Source organism: Aythya marila (assembly GCF_965140915.1).
Source record: "Aythya marila genome assembly, chromosome: 9".
NCBI lineage: Eukaryota > Metazoa > Chordata > Aves > Anseriformes > Anatidae > Aythya > Aythya marila.
Window position 1 is genome coordinate 1183284 of NC_139050.1, and position 16029 is coordinate 1199312.

The 16029-nt window shown below is 40.6% G+C and overlaps 1 protein-coding gene across 1 annotated transcript; it reads left to right on the top strand.

The window, feature by feature from the left end:
- The first annotated feature begins 2848 nt into the window (after positions 1-2848).
- On the top strand, positions 2849-15610 carry LOC309881230 (phospholipid scramblase 1-like). The gene is made up of 9 exons (XM_082766941.1): positions 2849-2971; positions 7155-7186; positions 7976-8077; positions 9889-10058; positions 11051-11093; positions 12199-12419; positions 12862-13023; positions 14042-14203; positions 15180-15610. Exons 2-9 carry the CDS (start codon positions 7180-7182, stop codon positions 15237-15239), a joined length of 927 nt encoding a protein of 308 aa, XP_082623067.1. The 5' UTR covers positions 2849-2971; positions 7155-7179; the 3' UTR covers positions 15240-15610.
- Positions 15611-16029: the final 419 nt, after the last annotated feature.

A 16029-nucleotide genomic window follows, 5' to 3' on the forward strand; every position in this document is an offset into this window, starting at 1 on the left:
ACAGAAATTTTGTGTAAAGCTAACAGTCACTAAGAGGAAATGTCTGTTGTTTCAAAACTGTGTGAAAACTAATCTGAGAAGACTGGGATTTCATTAAGTGAAATACTTTGTATTTCAGTTAAAGGTCTTCCACTATTTCACTTGATGATAACAAGATTGCTTCCAGGCATTCAAGAAATTAAGTAAGCAATATGCTTTCTCAGCCTGATATATTTTTTTCTAACTTTTTTGACAGCTATGTTTTGTAGGAGTGGTTTTTATTATTATTTTTATTATCTCATTATTTTTTACCTCCACCTGTACACACTATACATGTAATAATACCCAGTCTCCCAAATGACTTTCAACAATAAAAACAGTTTAGAAGATCCTAAAAGTCCCTAATACTTTTTTTAAAATAATGACCTGGTTTCAGTTAGAACAGAATTAATTTTCTTCCTAGTAGCTGGTGGAATGCTGTGTTTTGGCTTAGGATGAGAAGAGTGCCGATAACACCCCGATGTTTTAATTGTTGCAGCGCAGTGCTTATACCAAGCCAAGGACATCTCAGCCTTTCACTCTGTCCTGCCAACAGGCAGGCTGGGGGTGCAGTAAGAGCTGGGAGGGGACAGACCCAGGACAGGTGACCCAAACTAGCCAAAGGGGTATTCCATACCATCTGACGTCATGCTAAACAATATATAGGGGTGGCTAGCTGGGGGGAGGGGGCCAGACTGCTCAGGGTTAGGCTGGGCATCGGTCAGCGGGTGGTGAGCAATTGCATTGTGCATCACTTGTTTGTACATATTATTATTACTTTCCTATTATCACCATTGTATTATTATTATTGTTATTATTATTTTGTTATTATTATTTTCCTGTCTTATTAAACTGTCTTTATCTCAACTCACGGGCTTCACTTTCCATTTCCATTCACTTTCCCAGAGAGGGAGGGGGGAGGGTGAGCGAACGGCTGCGTGGTGTTTAGCTGCCGGCCGGGTTAAACCACGACAAATAATATTAAAAAAAAAGTTCAATTTAAATTTATAATGTTCATCAAATGACCTGGGAATCAAAAACATTAAAGTAACTAGTAGGATATTTCAGTATTAGATTAAAAGCTTAGGAAAATATTTTGTTATTCTCTGTAACATGTTAGAAAAAAAATGGAATTTAAATAGTAAGATGTCATTAATATGTAAATAACAATCCATTACAGTAAAAACAGACTACACATTTGTAAACAATAGGACTTCCATGTAAATCCTAAATGGCATGTAAAGAAATGTCTCTGCAAGCTGATCCTCTGCAATATGTTTTACAAGTTTATCTGTAACACTGAAATATAACGTGATTATTGTTGATAAGCATTGCGTAAATCTACAATGACCCTTATAAAATCAGGCATTTCACTTAAATATATCTATGGTTTATCTAGGTGACATTTATGTTCACTGCATCTTTTAATAATCTTTACCCTGAAAATACTTGTAATATGTTTGGTGATAATGCAGCTTTTCCAGTAAAAAGCTGAGCTGTAAGTGAAGGATTTAACACTTCCCTGTCTCAGTCTGACCTGATCCACCAACAAATGGGACACTTTTGATGAAATATTTATATAGATAACATGTATAAAAGACTTTTATAATATATAATATATATATAAATTATAATATATAATATATAAAATATAAAAATTATATATAATATATATACACACATATATAGTATGGTAGGCCTTTGGGTCCCAAACTCCAGGTGCTCTTACATGAGGGACCAGCTCTCCTTCATCACTGATGGGCTATTAACCACAAAGTCTGTGTGGCTCCACAGACTTTACATGGAAACAGGAAAGTACAGTAAATTTTGGTCCACCCACAAAATCTGTTCGTATACAGGCAGTTTTGAAGTTAAAGTGTTCTCTGTCTTTCTTGGCCTAATATAATACGGGCCCCCTTTCCTTACCATATTTCTCGCAATCATGTTCTGCATCTGGAGTCTGCATCATGAAGCTGCCTCTTTGTAAGACTCATTTTTGGGTAAGCTATCCAGAGGTAAACGTTTTTGAAATAAAACTGCTTTAAAAAGAGACAAGAGACTTTTTATAAACTTTGGACCATTTCAGACTTAACAACGGCATTTCCTCAAGCATTATGAATCCACGGCACCATCCATTATTTCTCCAACTAGTGCCATTCTATTGGTAAGTACTACAGTATTGTCAGGCATTAGAATGAACCAACGGCAAGGTAATCATAAATAAAATAGAAATAAATAAATAAATAAATAAATACAAATAAAATAAAATACAAACAAAACCTATATATATATATATCATATATTTTCAGGAAACCTTTCAGAAATAGTTTTCAGGGTAGGCACTATTCAAGTGTGTTCGTGTTTTTTTTTTTTTTTTCCCCATTGTGATGTGTATTTACGAGACATCAGCTGTCTTTGCTGAGTATTTAGGTATTACTGGCAAATGCGTTGGCAGGACGTGATCTTGTTAACACCGTGGGAAGCCTAGGAGACGCTTTTTAGGCTTGTAGCTGACTGTCAGTAAGCATTCGATCCGCATGTAAAAGCCAACACCTACAAGGGCAGGGCCGGAGAGCCAAGCCTCCTTAATTTCAGAGCACGTGTTGTTTGAGTTAAGTCCGGAGAGCTGCTGCCACCTTAAATTTCTGCCTTCGCAAGAAAATCTGGAACTACAGCGGCGCTTCACTTCTGTAAACATTTGCCGTTCCGATCCGCCGCCAGCAGAGCGCCGAGGCCAGGCGGGGGCTGCCCGTGACGCACGAACGCGACACCGCGGCCAGGCCCCACTCCCTCTCCGCCCCTGCCCGCCCCGGAGGCGGTGGCGCTCCCCGCCCGCTCCCGCCCCGCTGCGGGGGGCCGGGTAGGGCCGAGCAGGGTCGGGTGCTGCGCCGCGGCGCGGCGACGAGGAGGGGAGCAGGGACTGGTGCGGGAGCGGGTGGGCTCTGCTGGGGAGGTGAGCGTGTGCCCACCGCGTGGGGTTTGTTCTAGGGGCTCCTGTAAGGTTCGTGGGCTTTTGCCATAGGGGCGGGAATGGTCGGGGGGGGGGCACGTTTGGCTATTCGGGGATTGCGCAATGAGTGACAAAATGTTTCTCTTTTGCGGTAGCTAGTTGTTAGACGTGGCGAAGCACCCCTCCTGCTCCCAAATTATGGGGAGGGGGTTTCGGTCTTGCTGATGGCCGCTTGGGCGAGCTGCGGGTGGCAGGCACGGCTCTGGCGGTGGTCGCGGGGGCTCGGCTCGGCACGGCTCTGCCCCGGTGCTGGCGCCGCCGGCCCTTAGGATTGGGGTCCGCGAGGGCCAGGATGCTCGCTGCGCCCTGCCTTCCGGACGGGCTGTTCCGGTAACTTGAACGGGAAACAGCTTTTAATTCCATCACCCGGATGATTTTTTTTAAGCAAGCTGTGTTTCTGGAGTTGGGAGTTAAATCCAGGGTATGGTTAGTCGAATGTGGTGATCAAAAAAGTACCACGGAGCTACTTAGGGTGAACTAACGTGTGCTTTACGGGTATTCAGCATTCTGTTTTTCAAATCCTAAACCTTCTCAGAAAGGGCCTGTTTTGGTATTTAAGTGACGCTGTGCATGATGTCACTTGGGGGCTTGTGTTAGTGTGCTCATGGCAGTATCTTACGCAGCAGGGTAAGAAATGAAAGTGGTGGTCATGAATGAAGCCTGTATTATTTTCCAGATAAAAAGCAGAAGCTCTGCAGTTTAAGTGAATTGAGATATCTCTAAATTAGTTGCAGCCTAGCTACAGGCATTCATCAGGATAAGTGAGATTTGGAAAATGAGAAGCTGTGCGATGCAGTTCTTAAGACCAGAAAATGAACCATGGGTGTTCTGCTGTCTATTGAAAAGGAACAAACAGTCTCAGGCTGTTCCCTTTTTGTTGTTCTCTGAACTGGGACTGTTTTATTCCAATTTTGTTCAGAACCTTCATTTCCTTAGTTGCTTTTCTAGAAGGTTTTGGCTGACCCTTAGGTACTTGGGATGAGACCTCCTGGGGAGGGAAAGCCGCTGTGCTCCGCATGCGGGTGCAGCTGAAGGCTGCTTCTGTGCCTGTTAGAGTAACACTGCAGAAAAGGAAGGTTGGGTGTGTGCTGCCTTTGGGCTGTTGCAGCACTTTAGTGTGAGCTCTGAGAGCAGAGGGAAGAGCCTGGGAGCTCCCCAAGGGTGTGGACGAGGATGGACGGCACTGACCTAGATGGCACAGCGCTCGAGGTATCGAGAGCGAGGCCTCCTGTGCCCCTTCATCTTGCAAGTGCTGAGGCACGTGTGGGGCTTGGGGCTGGTGTCCCGGCAGTGCACTGCTGTGGGCCCCCGAAGGAGCGGTCTGTTTGTGGGGTAGCTGGGCCCTGTCACTCGCTTTTGACACTAAGGTGGCGGTGCTGGCTGTTCTGGGAGGGGCGACTGGCAGCCAGGTGGTCCAGGGATGGCATTTCCTAAGGGCTGCTACTGGGGCAGCTGCTTTGTAAGAAGTGCTCTTGGTTTTCCTGCTACTTGCTTCCTGCCAGGGAGGTGGCTTCTGCTTTTGCCTGGATAAAGCTGAACCAATAAACATAACTCCTCTGGCAGGGGGAGGATATTTATATCTCCTGTGAGGCCAGAGCTATGAGTTACTATGGGAATCTTAGCCAAAACAGGACAAAGCTTGAACAGAGTGGTGAGGCTTTTCCTGGCATGTGTTCCCTTCCCTAACCCTGGCCCAGAATAGCCCCAGCCAGGTCCTCTCATTGCCTGCCTTCCCACAGGGATGTGTGTGGGCAACGGGTGCCTCACGTGGTACCATGGCATTTGAAGGACCCTTATAATCATAGCATGTTAGGTTGGGAAGGCTTAAAGGTCATTTGGACCACCAGGTTCCTTCAGGCCTTTAGGCTTTTCAGGAAATGTATGCAAAGATACACAGTTCCTGCTGCTGGGACATGAGCCAGGCTACTGCCTGCAGTGGATCTTGCTCTGGATTTATGTCCTGAATGCAGGTTGCTGCATGTGGCCAGCACAGCACAAGGGATTCATGCAGCTACTGTTTTTGTTGGTATATTGGTATAAACCAAAAAATTTGGTGATGAGTATTTGCTGTAACTTTCTTTTAAGTCTGTGGAATTTTATCTCCATTACAAAGAATTAGCATTCTTCCTTCTCTTGTATTAGCAAAGTACTTTTACTTTTCTCTGCTCAGTAAATATGTTTCAGTGGTTGCTGCCTATATTTATTTAAAAACTGCTACTAGAGCTAGTACCACACAACAGTATGTAAAGCTCTTTATTAAACCAAAATGAAGATGTAGACTTTGAATCACAGATCTTACATTGCTCAGTGTAACTGAGGCAGCTAGGAACCAAGACATTTTTTTCAATGGAGCAATTGCCTTTTGCCTGTTGCTACATTTTCTTCACTAGTTGGGAATTTCCCTGTATGTAAGAAGGTTGCTGAACAATAAGTTGTGTAATATAATAGCAGAGAAAAACGAATTTTTGTTCCTTTGGTACTTCGTTTTTTTGTTTGTTTGTTTGTTTCACAATCTTTTTAAACTAGTTGGATGAAAAGGAAGGTATGACTGACAGTGTTGTGTTAATCTTGGAGGCTGAATCAAAAGCTGTAGGAGTTGATAAAAAGCAATAGAAGAAAAGATCATGCTATTAAAAAAATATCTCTTTAGCATCTTGTTAGATGAAATGGGGATTGAGCTCTGTAAAATCTTTATTGCTTTGCTATCTGTAGAGCACATTTCAACCTTTTCTGAATCATATATTGCACAAAGGAATGTATGTATGGCTGTAAAATAACTCACGATTCTGTCCCTATTTGTCATTTATGAAAGGGTTCAGTTGTAATTCTTCATGTTTCACTGAAATTCAAGTACATGGAACGTCTCACAGCGTAAACTGATAAACTGATCTTTTGCTAGTTAAAATAACAATTTTTTAAATCATCTTGAATTTGCGTATTCCTAAAAGCCAGAAGTTTTGTCACCATATTTTAATATGAATGTAAATTAAACGTGCCATACTAGATTATCAACAGCAAGAACAAGGTTTAAGTTACATACTTTGAATGTGTTTTTTCAGTTTTTTTTTCCTTTATAGATAAGATGCATAATATCAAATAATTTCATATTACTATTTTTTTTAAACGTTATTCATACGAGACTAGAATCAAAATACATGTAACAGTGTGATATTTTTGTTAGTAAGGTATGCTAGTACAGAAGAAAAAGTATATTAAAAAAGAACACTTTTAAAACTAATTATTAAATGACGAGGATGTGTGTAAGCTGGCAAGTGAGCTGGGTGCCATATCATCCCACAACCATTCATCCTCTTGGATACAGCTTTTGCTGTGGGAGTCAGAAGCATGAAGGAACTCTTTTCAGTTTCAGTTTAACTCCCTGCATTGGATGAGCATGTTTGCTGGACTGAAATAATTGGATGAACTGTAGCAGACAAAATGTATTACTAGGTTTTACTGTTTTTTTTTTTTTTTTTTTTTTTTTTTTTTTTTTTTTTTTTTTTTTAAACTCTAGAGACCCTGGAAGAGTAGAAAGAAAAAGACAAACAGCTGGCCCTTTTCCTCCTGGCATTCTGCTGTGGATACCCATTTGCCTGTGCAAGCCCACCTCTTATTATGTGTGGAGACAAAAATAAATAAATAAATCATATGTGATACTTGGTAGTACTGCTTCAAAAGTGGAATAGCATCAGCTGAGTAGGTGGCAGGTGTCACAGCTGCTTCAGGTTTTACCTAAGCAGGTTTTGTAGTCCACATCAGTAATGAAACCAGTTGCCCTGAAATTACTGTTCCATTTGTTCATATGAGTGATTTTGGGTAGTTGCACAATGTAGTCCTGCAGTCCAGTGAAATAACTGTACATCCTGATGCTTTCTGCTGAGTTGAGGATGATTTCAGGATACACAAAGCATGAATGCAGCAGGCAAAGATAATTCAGATTAATTTGCGGTAGAGGCTTAACCTAGAAGGAAACTGAGATATTTAAAGTTATTTTAGCTTGTATTTAAAATTCATCTGTCCCATATAATTTAGACATGCAAATATCTTTGATCACTAATTTAAAACTGCATAATACCACACAAAAGTAATTCATTCAAAAATAATAAACGTATATTTTGTTTTGCAGAGCAGTTATAAGCAGATCCACGGCAATGGAAGGTGAGTAAAATATAAACCAAATGTCGTCTTTTGTCATATCAAAGATAATAGGGTTTCTTCAGGGATGTTCAAGTAATATTAGCTTAGGTATAAGTTTGCCTAACTTATGATAGATGTTTGAATGATTTAAATTTTAAAATTGAATAACTTACAAAGTATATAGCTTACATTTTAAAATCTTAATTTCTGAGGTTAAGTAAAAAATAAATAAATTAATCATATTGAAATGCAGGCTACTTCTTCTTACAAGCTGACCTTGTTACTTAATCCATAACTCTGAGTCAGCTGGTGACGAATTAGCATGTTACAGGCTAGAAGAACTTGGGAGAAAATGTTTTATGTAGTGAAGAATGGCTCATTAACCAGTCTGTTCTGTACAGGAGTACAGCCTGTCAGTTTGCTGCTAGTTCTTTGCGTTAAAGCCTTCTTGTGAATATAAATGAACAAGGCCCTTCTGATCCAAACAACAAGTGAGCTGACCCTGCTTGGCTGGGCTTTAGGTGACTTCCAGAGATCCCTTCCAGGCTGAAATGGTTCTGTGATAGTATGACATCAAGTGTAATGCCTGTCTTTTTTCCTGCACTTTAAGGGCCAGAACTCTTTTAAGTCATACTCTGCTTTAATACACATATTTTGCATAAAATATAAGCTTATTATATAGTTTTTGCTATCCAGAAAATAGCTTAATTTTTATGTATCTACTTTGAAGAAGGTGGCAGCTTGGGGATCTTTCCCCCTATGTGTAGGAGGAAATGAGCAATACTCAAAATATGTGTTGCATTCTTCTAGCACATAACCCTGCATCAGCACCTGGATTTGCAAATGTTGGCTATGCACAGGGAAATCAGGTCCCGTATGGCAACCTGCAGTATGCACCTGGGAATTTCCAAGGTAGGTTGCTTGGCTACAGATCTGCTATTTTGTTAGGACATAAGCATGGGGAGCAGGAAGTTTCACCAGAGCAACCATCTTTGATTTACTTTTCTGATATTAATTCTGTAGAGTTTCTGGTAACTTCTATTTTGCTGAAAGTCTTACTCTTTCCTTGGTGTTAGTGTGTGCTGAGCAGAGCAAGTAGCGGAAGTTTAAAATGCTGGATGTTCTTCCTCACAGGTCACCAGTTGGAGTTTGTTAGGGAGGTGTCACTGGTGCAAAGCAACTAATGTGTAACAGCTTCTTGCTATTGACGAGATTTTTTAAATTGAAACATTAGTTTATTTTTCTTCAGAAATCCAGAACTGAATAATTGTTTTCCTTTCACAGTTCTCCTGGTCATGTGGATCCCGTTCCTTTTTTCCTACCCTTTTGCTGTACTTTGCACGTACACTTTCATTTCCTTTCTACTTTTTCTATCTTATGTTCCATGTTCAAAACAAAGCACTTGTAAATAGTTTCTCATGTCCTGGCATCTATCTGTCTTCTGAAGAACCAAATCACAATGAGCAATATCTAACAATCAAGCTCTCAGCGCGTATGTTATGGATAAAGTGCAAAATGTTTGGCTTAGGTTTCTGTGTTGTACATAAGTTAAATCTTGTGTGTCTTGTAGCAAGGAAATCTGAGTTCTGCAAGTTCGCTAGACTTCAGCAAAGAATGAGCATGTGCTACCTTTACTACAAAGGTCAGGAGATCATATTTTTGTTCCAAAGAATTGCGCACATACACTTACACAATGGTAGTCAGTGTGTGTGCAAGGGCTGTGCTCAGATGTACGAGGGAGTGTTTCATAAGCGTGGTTCCTCACCGGAGTTGAGTGTTCCTGCTGGCTACAAGCTTTAAGCCACTGTCATCACCTGACTTACGGCCACAGCATCATCTTCCACATGTAATAGCCCATGTTTTGTAATGTAGTATGAAACATTGGTGCTAAAGGTAAATCTATGAGTCAGCATCTCAAATTAGTTATATTTGTACAGCTCTACAAAAGTATTTGTGGTGGTTCCTACTTGTATTTTACTCGGAAGCACACAGAAACAAAATTCCTCTGCATCTGACTGAAGGTCTACTGGGTAGGGAAAATTTACAGTTCCTGTTTCATAACTTCCAGTAACAGCAGCGTCAGCTGACCCAGCTGCAGGGGCCCAGGGCTGCTCCGTGCTGCGGGAGCCATCTGCAGGGCTGGGTGTTTACATGATGGGCCTGCTGCAGGAGTGCGGCTTGGAAAGCGCTGCCTTGGCCCTGGTAGGCCCTGGGGCTTTTTCCTTTGGTGTGCACCTCCTGTATGAGGAAGTTGTTGAATTCGGGGGATTCTCACCCAAAACTCACAAGCGGGAATGTACTAGTTTTGGATCCCACTCATTTAGTTTTAAGCTGGAGGTGAATTTTGCAGAAAGGACATTTCTTACCATGTAAGTAGAAGGTGTATTCTAGGAAAACTCTGTCTTAAAATTCCTCTGGTATTTACAAGTTGTCAATTGAGCAAATACTTTTCCTGTATTGTAATGCATTGTGTCATCTTTACTTATAAATAAATAGGATTATTTCTTTTTTAATTTTTGTGTGAATAAAATTTCTACTATATACAAGAGTAACATATTTGTTTATTTAACTTGTTTTTGTCTGGAGGGATTAGAACATCCCTGTCCATCATGAATTCCTTGGGTCTGAGGATCTTCATGCTTCAGAAAAGTAAACAAGTCTTTTTGAAGATCCATGGTGCAGCAAGACCGAAGTTTCCTAACTGTATCTCTCCTTACGCTTAGGTGGTGCTGGAGCAGGGCCTTATGGTTTCCAGGCACAGCCTATGGGAGGCCCACCTGGTCTGGGTGGTCCACCCATCCAGAACCAGCCCACTGCCAAGGACGGGACAATCTGGATGCCCATCCCTCCTCCTCCTCCCAACTGCCCTCCCGGGCTGGAATACCTCACACAGGTACCTGCGGCCTTCCTCCTTCCCCAGGGAACAGGTGGTTACCTGAGAAGCAGCCTACATCTGTGGGAAAGCTAAAGAACACACCTGCCTTTGTTGCATCTGTCTTTTGGGCTGCTAAGTAAGGCCTTTTTTAATGTGAGTAATGCACTTTTGAATGTGGAGGTGCCTGTTACGGCCAGAGTACATTGTAGGGTACCTGTGCTCCTTCCAAGTGAGATGCTGAAGGGCAGGGGGCTTGGATGTATTATACGTCTTTCCTGTTTCTAAAGCTGCTGTTCATGAGAAGTAATGTGATTTGGCAAGGTGTTTAGAACAGATACGTATAATGTGGGTACCGTTAGCACCTTAGAGGTGCTTACTTTTCTGTGTAATGCTTTCTCAGACACTAGTCAAGCTTCACAAACTTAGAGAATGTTAATTAGCAAAATGAGAATTGCTCCCATGTTGCAGGATACACTCTTGTACCGTAAAAGCATGGTTTGTCTTATTACTGGGACTTAATACCAATATATTGCCAGTTTTTCAAATTGCTCTAAAGGGGGGAAAAAAAGCTTCCTGAGTTTCACTCAGAGCTGAGCTTCTGCTCTAAAATTTCTGAATTTCATGCTAGTGACTCCTGCTTCTCTTTGTACAAATTCCTGACGTAGCTATCTGGGATGTGTGGTGTTCAAGGATTTGTTAGCCTCTGTAGCAATGCTGAGATACACTACGTCCTGAAAGGAACACAGGCACCTTCATTCTGTGTGCTTGTAACCAGACCAGCTTGGGTACAGCACCAACATCTGTGGTGCTCTGAAACGCTGTTCTGCTCTACTGACAAAGGACAGGACAGGGAGGACGTGAACCATGTCCACAGCTTTGCTAGTAGATGATCAGTCTCCAGGCAATGTATTGCTCCATAAATCTGCATTCTGAAAAAAACAACAATGCTTCTTAAAACTAGATTTCTCATATTAACTGTTTATTCTGTTTCATTTTTCAACCATGAACAGATTGACCAGATATTAATTCATCAGCAAACCGAACTTCTTGAGAGTAAGTGAAAAGTGTTTATCACAGAGAAAATATTTAAATCTAAGAGTCCCCAAAACTCTGAAGTTTAGACTTTCTTTGATGCTACTTGTTTAAAATAGATCCTTTCATGGATTGCTCCCTCTCTCTTTCCTGCCTCTTATCTGTCTTAATTCCCACAGAACTTGTGGAGGAGAGGAGGGAAGAAGAAAACAGGAGGGTAGAAAAAGATTTTTAAACTGGTTCTGTAGCTTAAAAGATACACAGCAATGCTGTGTATCTGTTGAGTAATCTTTGTAACCAGCTGTAGCTGAAATCACTAATCTCCCATGCCATTCATTCATGATTGCAGCTTTCCTCTCTTCACTACTTAAAGATCTTTTTATGTCTCCTCTTGCCCCATCTAATTCATTGGGCTGGCATGCTGCTCCAATTCCATTTCCAGGCAGTCTTGCTCTTCTAGTTTATTGAACTACTTTCCTTCTGCTCCTGTCATTCTGTTCACTTTAAGAATATCAAAGTTGTGTTATCAGTGTATTTCAAACAGAATAAATGAAATGGACCTTCCATCTCAACGGACACCTAATGCTGCTGCTTTTGCTTTCCATAATATTTCAAGGGTAATTCTATTTGTTGGAGAAATTAATCAAAATTTCAGCCCTAATTCTTGCTATTTTCTATTTGTGCTGCTTTAAATCTTGACTGTGAGGCCTTTTCGTGGCTTTCTCATTCTGAACATATTCATGCCCTCTGGATCCCTTTTCTTGCTTCACCACTAAACTTAAAATTCTTCCTAATTTTCACACCTTCAGCTCTTCCCTAGGAACCTTCCATGCTGCGTGACTTAGAGTGGCAGTGCTCACTCTGGCAGTGGGTGCCCATGTCTGGGGGGAGGGGAGCTGATGGACATTTCTGTGCTCTTTCTATGTTGCCGTGTTCATGATGGCTTGTTCTCACTGAACTTCTCTGTGGGGCTGGCCTGCTTGAGGGCCCTTTGCCAGTAGCTGCCTCTGACAGACTCCAAATGAGACCTTCCCAAACAGTAGTGTAGAAGTAGCATGGTGGCTTTTCTTACTGTTTTTCACACAGACACACCTAATAAAACTGTTAATTCCTTACTATTTTTCAGTTTTCCTTGGATTTGAATCAAACAACAAATATGAAATCAAGAATACGTTGGGGCAAAGGATATACTTTGCGGTAGAGGACACTGACTGCTGTACAAGGAACTGCTGTGGGCCATCACGACCTTTCACCATACGGGTTATGGACAATCTGGGTCGTGAGGTGATAACACTGCAGAGACCCCTGAGGTGTTCGTCATGTTGTTTCCCCTGCTGCTTACAGGAGGTGAGTTGTTCCCTCAGTATATGGGATGATTTTGTTTTTCATGTTAATAATTATGGGATGTTGCAACTTCTGAGGCCTCAAATCTGAGTCTACTCAGAGCTTTTGCTAATGAGTTTGTAGTAGCTGCTTTCTGCGAGGTATTCACTGAATGCTTTCAGGATGTCCAGAGTATTTTCTTTGCTAGAATTAAATCTTTCCACTGCAGACATATAGCTTGTATGTTCCATAACCTTAGGAGTATGCTTCTGCTTTCAGTGAGGGCAGAAGTTGCATTTGGATTTGCGGTTCTGTAGTTTTCTTAAAACAATGCAGCTTCATTGGAAAGCTGGATTGTTGTGGAAAAATAAATTGTGCTTGGTTTGCACATTAGTGTGGGTTTTTGTCTAACAAACATATCAAAGCATGAACTGCTTCACATGAGGGGTTTCTTTCTCCTGTGAAGATAGAAATTCAAGCACCTCCAGGAACACCAGTTGGTTACGTTGTCCAGAACTGGCATCCCTGCCTACCCAAGTTCACTATTCAAGATGAGAGAAGAATGGATGTACTGAAAATTAGTGGCCCGTGTGTTGTCTGCAGCTGTTGTGAGGATGTTAATTTTGAGGTATGCAATGCAAAAATCGTTTGTGTATATCTTCTTTCAGATAGTTTGACAATAGTTTGTTGCTTCACTTACTATCAGTCAGCTGTATGTATTAAGTAAGGAGAACATAATATTTTAATGCTAATACAATAAATTCACTTCTCTAGATCATTCTAAGTAAGCCAGCTAAATTTCCAGAAATGGCATCTTAAGGCCAATCATCAGTGATCTGATTCCTTGTGATTGCACACAAGGAATCAGATGGATTTGTAATGGATATATTTAAAGCAAAATCTTTTGAATCCATTACGTTAGTTCCTAACAACAAAAAAGTTATTTTCTGTTGTATCAGCTGTTTATTAAAATGACCTTCTGCAACCACTCATTCAATCATGTAATAATAATTCAGTAACAAGTAAATGGACATTATTTATAGCTGAAACTTTAACTAGAATGAGTGAAGAATTACAACTTCCGTTTAAAAATAATGTATTGATGCATCAGTATTTTCATACAGATTAACTAGTAGACACTAGTCTACTGCATTGTTTAAAGGGATGTTGTGGTTCACTGCTAAACCAAATTTAGTATGATTTTATTTTGGGGATTAGTCTTTCACGCGATTCAGAACACAGGGTACAATTTCAGGAAAAGTGTTAACCTCTGCTTTGGAACAGGAGAATGTAATTTGTTTGATTTTTCACTTGAGCCATTCCTGAGGTATGGGAGGAGAAACTAATTCACTCTCTTGGCTAAAAGACAACATTCCCAATGGAATGTGTGCGTGCTTGCATGCAGTAGCTGTCCTCCAGTACTGTTAAAACATTGAACATTGCAGTCAGATTTAGAATTAGATGTCTTAATTAATGACTTTCTGATAGTGAGGGTTGTTATTCTATACAAATGGCTGCATTCAGTGACTGCATTAATTTAAGTAACACAATTTAAAGCTTTCAATTAGATCTATAATGAAAATAATTTGGGAATATTGTAAATGATAGAATTGTTGCTGTTTTTTTTAATTTGTTTATTAAACTAGGTGAAGACTTTGGATGAGATTTCTACCATTGGGAAGATTTCTAAGCAGTGGACTGGATTTTTGAAAGAAGCGTTTACAGATGCAGATAACTTTGGAGTTGCATTCCCAATGGACCTTGATGTAAAAATTAAAGCAGTCATGATTGGCGCTTGCTTTCTTATCGTAAGTCCGTAGTTCACTAATCCTTGAATATGAACTGACTTCTTCGTCTGAGCATTCAAACTGTGCTTGGTAGAGTTTGACTCTGAGCTTCTCAAAGTGAGTGAGGGTTTGTTGTGGACTTCTTGTGCGTAAAGCTAACCCTGGAGGGAGTGCAACAAAGAAGTATTTCAGATAATAAGCTTATTTTAGACTACATGAAGCGCTAACTGTATTTAAGAAGAGCTTCATATGTGTTAGAATTGAGAAATCCTATAAAAGGAAGACTGCTTTACAGACTCTTTAGAGACAGGCATGTTTATGTGGATGGTGAGACCAGAAAAGTGCAGATCAGCAATAGCCAAGAGACTCAATCAAAGCCAGAACAGATCACTTCAAAAGTGCACTGTTTCCATGTTGGCAGGGCTCACGAGGGAGAAGAAAGGTACATACACAGCATGTGCGTTTGGAAAATTCTCACCAGTTTTTACAGCCCAGCTCATGAACCAGGTTTTCTTTAGCTGTGTGTGTTCAGGTGCTATGATGTACGTGAAGAGTAGTGAGTACGAATGAGGACTCCGGGCACAGAAAATGTGCTTTTCCCCTTCCTCTCCTGTAAACTAAAGATAATGGCAATTATGATAGATTCCAGCTTGAGGTAAAATTGAAGAGACTGAGTCAGGCTGAAGGAAGACAGGATGGAAATCCTAAGGAAGTATAATTTATGTTAGTGATAATTTTAGTTTCCATCTAGTTTCCATCTACATAGTTCCTGAATAGTTTCCATCTGCAGCTTTCACCACTTCTTTCTCTCTCTGTGGATATCCTTTTACCTCTACATGACACCCAGGGATAGGGGCTGGAGAGGGGTACCCCCAGCTGCTTCTCATCATCCAAAGTTTCTGAGGGGAAGGTGCTTTGAATATCTTGCAAAATAACCACAAACTAAGAACGAGATTTTAAAAATACTATTTTTGTTTGCCTTTTGTTTTCTTCTTAGGATTTCATGTTTTTTGAGCGTATTGGTGATAACCCGCAGCGAACAGGAGTGTGGCAGTGAAACCCAGAACTTTTTATTTAGAAGGAAGGAAATAAACCACCCAGCTTTCCAGTGGGTTGCAGAGCTCCCGTGAGAATATGAAAAATGTATATCTTGTGCTTGTAATTATATCTGTATAAACTCTATAAAGAGCTTTATTGTCTAGCTTCTGTTTTTGTAATCTAATCATATTATTTGTAGTATTAAAATAAGCACCCTTTGCCTGTACAGATAAATAGTGTAGTGTATAACAATATATAGTAACCTTTTTCCAAGAAACCTGGAATTGTTTATTAAAAATTCTTATTGTAATTCCTTTAAAAAAAAAAAGACTACTTTTTTTGTTCTATATTAATATAAGCAGTCAGCCTAATAAAGAGGTCCTGATCTTTTCCTATTGTTATAAATCGCTCAGTCCCAAAATAGGATTTTAATCAAAGTTTAAAATTTATTAAAAGAATAGAGGTAAGCAAACAGCGCTGGGTGCGTCGGGAGTCTCCGCTCCACCTAGACGCACACCAGTTACATCAAGCAGCTGATTTTTATGCTCCTAGGCTAATACATATTCATTACTACTTCTGAAAAAAACGGGTTATTATAATTAGCTTCCGGGATCCAAACCCTCCTACTGGAGCATGCACATCAGTCTCCGGTGGTCCCTCTGGGGGTCTTTCATGCTGAAGGCTCGTAGTCTTCCTCTCTTTTTTTTTTTCTTTTTTTTTGTCCTTCCCCTTTTGTACTCCTCGGCAGCATGTCAAAAGCTTACACAGCGTCCCCTGCAAGTTTTGTCTTCTAGCCGTCCTTCAGCTTC

What these genes read in the sequence shown, in the direction of transcription:
- LOC309881230 (XM_082766941.1), top strand. An exon ending in GTGAGGATGTTAATTTTGAG is followed by an intron (nt 13,024 to 14,041) that starts GTATGCAATGCA and finishes TTATTAAACTAG; the next exon opens with GTGAAGACTTTGGATGAGAT. An exon ending in TTGGCGCTTGCTTTCTTATC is followed by an intron (nt 14,204 to 15,179) that starts GTAAGTCCGTAG and finishes TTTTCTTCTTAG; the next exon opens with GATTTCATGTTTTTTGAGCG.